The sequence below is a fragment of the Sinocyclocheilus rhinocerous genome, unplaced genomic scaffold, assembly GCF_001515625.1.
Source record: "Sinocyclocheilus rhinocerous isolate Xijiao unplaced genomic scaffold, SAMN03320098_v1.1 scaffold2764, whole genome shotgun sequence".
Classification (NCBI taxonomy): domain Eukaryota; kingdom Metazoa; phylum Chordata; class Actinopteri; order Cypriniformes; family Cyprinidae; genus Sinocyclocheilus; species Sinocyclocheilus rhinocerous.
The window spans coordinates 162,594-164,673 of NW_015650694.1; the positions used below are offsets into that span (position 1 = coordinate 162,594).

A 2,080-nucleotide genomic window follows, 5' to 3' on the forward strand; every position below is an offset into this window, starting at 1 on the left:
AATTAATTAAATAGATATAAAAGTAAAAAAAATATAAATAAATGTAAAAAATAAATTATTGTAAATAAAAAAGAAATTTACGCATAAACAGAATTTTAACAATAATAAAATAAATAAATAAATAATAAAATGAAAATTTTTTAATGTAATTATATTTTTTTTGCACTGAGACAGTATTTTCATGACAGTTTGACACATGATCATCCGTACCTGAGTGTGCCCTTTCTGTCTCCGGAGGCCAGGTGTGTCCCGTCTGGACTGATGCAGATGGTTCTGATGCCGCTCCTGCTGTCGGCGCTCGATCCCTCGGCTTTCTCTGAGCCACTGATGGCAGTTCCCTCCACGTCCAGCAGGGCGGCGGTGCTGTGCTCCATGTAGAAGATGTGATGAAGATCCTGCGGGAGTTCAGAGTCACTTCATCACTCGTCATCGACTGACATCACGACGCTCAGCGCTCAGCCGGACTTACGTTACTCAGGACGTTACCGCCGTGAACGCCGTCTGAACTCCAGAGACGCACAGTGCTGTCAGACGAACACGAGACGAACGGATCAGACGAGCCGTCACTCTTACTAGGAAACATCTGGAACAGAGCCGAACACACAGATCAGGAAAGAATTCAGACTAGATCAGATTATTCAGGCAAACCAGCATATTATACTGATTTCTGAAGATCATGTGACACTGAAGACTGGAGTAATGATGCTGAAAATACAGCTGCGCATCACAGAAATAAATTACAGTTTAACAGATATTCACATAGAAAACTGCTGTGTTACACTGTAATAATATTTCACAATTTTTGCTGTATTGCAAATTAAAAATTAAAAATTAAAATTAAAAAAAGTTTTGACTGGTTGGGTATTTACGCAATATAGGCTGTTGAAAAAGTGTGTGGCTCTACAGAAAAAGCTAGAGTATTGATACTATTCTGAATAATGAACGCAGACGTGTATGAGAGCGGATGTTCACCTGAAGATCCCAAACACAGGACGAGTGATACAGCGCTGAGAGAACTTTGCCCACTTTGCGCAGGTCTCTCGTGTCCCACACATATAAACTGTGGTCATTATACACACAGGACAGCCAGCGGTTCACGGGGTCAAAGGTCACCGCCACTGAGTCCGGGTAACGGGCGTCTGGCGTTCTGCTGAACAGATGCCTGAAGAACAGAAGTGATGAGCGTCTGTGGGAGGATCGCTGCTAATTACAGCCTGTAATGCGTTAACAGAGCTCTAATGCTGCAGATCTGGCAGGAAGAGACGGTACACAACCAGATCTAATCCAACACTCAACCCATAAACCCATGCGGTGTGGGACGGACAGAGATCACAATCATTCAGCAATCTCAACACACGTCCACAACTACAGCTAACAAATTACATTTGTTAAAGGAAAAAAGATATATGAACTACCAGTCAAACGTTTTTGAACGGTAAGATTTCTCTTCTGCTCACCAAGCCTGCATTTATTTGATCAGAAATACAGCAAAAACTGTAATATTGAGAAATATTTTCAGCATCATTACTCCAGTCTTCAGCGTCACATGATCTTCAGAAATCATTCTAATATGCTGATTTGCTGCTCAAGAAACATTTCTGATTATTATCAATGTTGAAAACAGCCGAGTCAATTTTTTTCAGGATTCACAGATGAATAGAACGATCCAAAGATCAGCATTTATCGGAAATGGAAATCTTTTGTAACATTTAAATGTCTTTATCATCACTTTTGATCAATTTAAAGCATCCTTGCTAAATAAAAGTATTAATTTCTATCATTTTTCCCAAAAAACAAAAACAAAAAAAAAATCTATACTGACTCCAAGCTTTTGAGTGTATAATGTTACAAAAGCTTTATAATTTCAGATAAATGCTAATCTTTGCATGTTTCTATTCAACAAAGAAAAAATGCACTCAACTGTTTTTAAATATTAATGATGATAATAATATAAAAAAATGTTTCTCGAGCAGCAAATCAGCATATTAGAATGATTTCTGAAGATCATGTGACACTGAAGACTGGAGTAATGATGCTGAAAATACAGCTGCGCATCACAGAAATACATTACAGTTTAACA

General features: G+C 38.3%; 1 protein-coding gene across 3 annotated transcripts in view; it reads right to left on the reverse strand.

Annotated features, from left to right (window-relative positions):
• LOC107712205 (mitogen-activated protein kinase-binding protein 1-like) overlaps positions 1 to 2,080 on the reverse strand; it is a 28,209-nt gene that overhangs the window by 13,226 nt on the left and 12,903 nt on the right. For all 3 annotated transcript variants that reach the window (XM_016517366.1, XM_016517365.1, XM_016517364.1), the window contains exons 9-11: positions 973 to 1,162; positions 470 to 583; positions 211 to 395 (exon numbers count right to left, since the gene is read on the reverse strand). In XM_016517366.1, the coding sequence (XP_016372852.1) occupies positions 211 to 395; positions 470 to 583; positions 973 to 1,162 (489 nt within the window). The remainder of the gene's footprint in view (positions 1 to 210; positions 396 to 469; positions 584 to 972; positions 1,163 to 2,080) is intronic.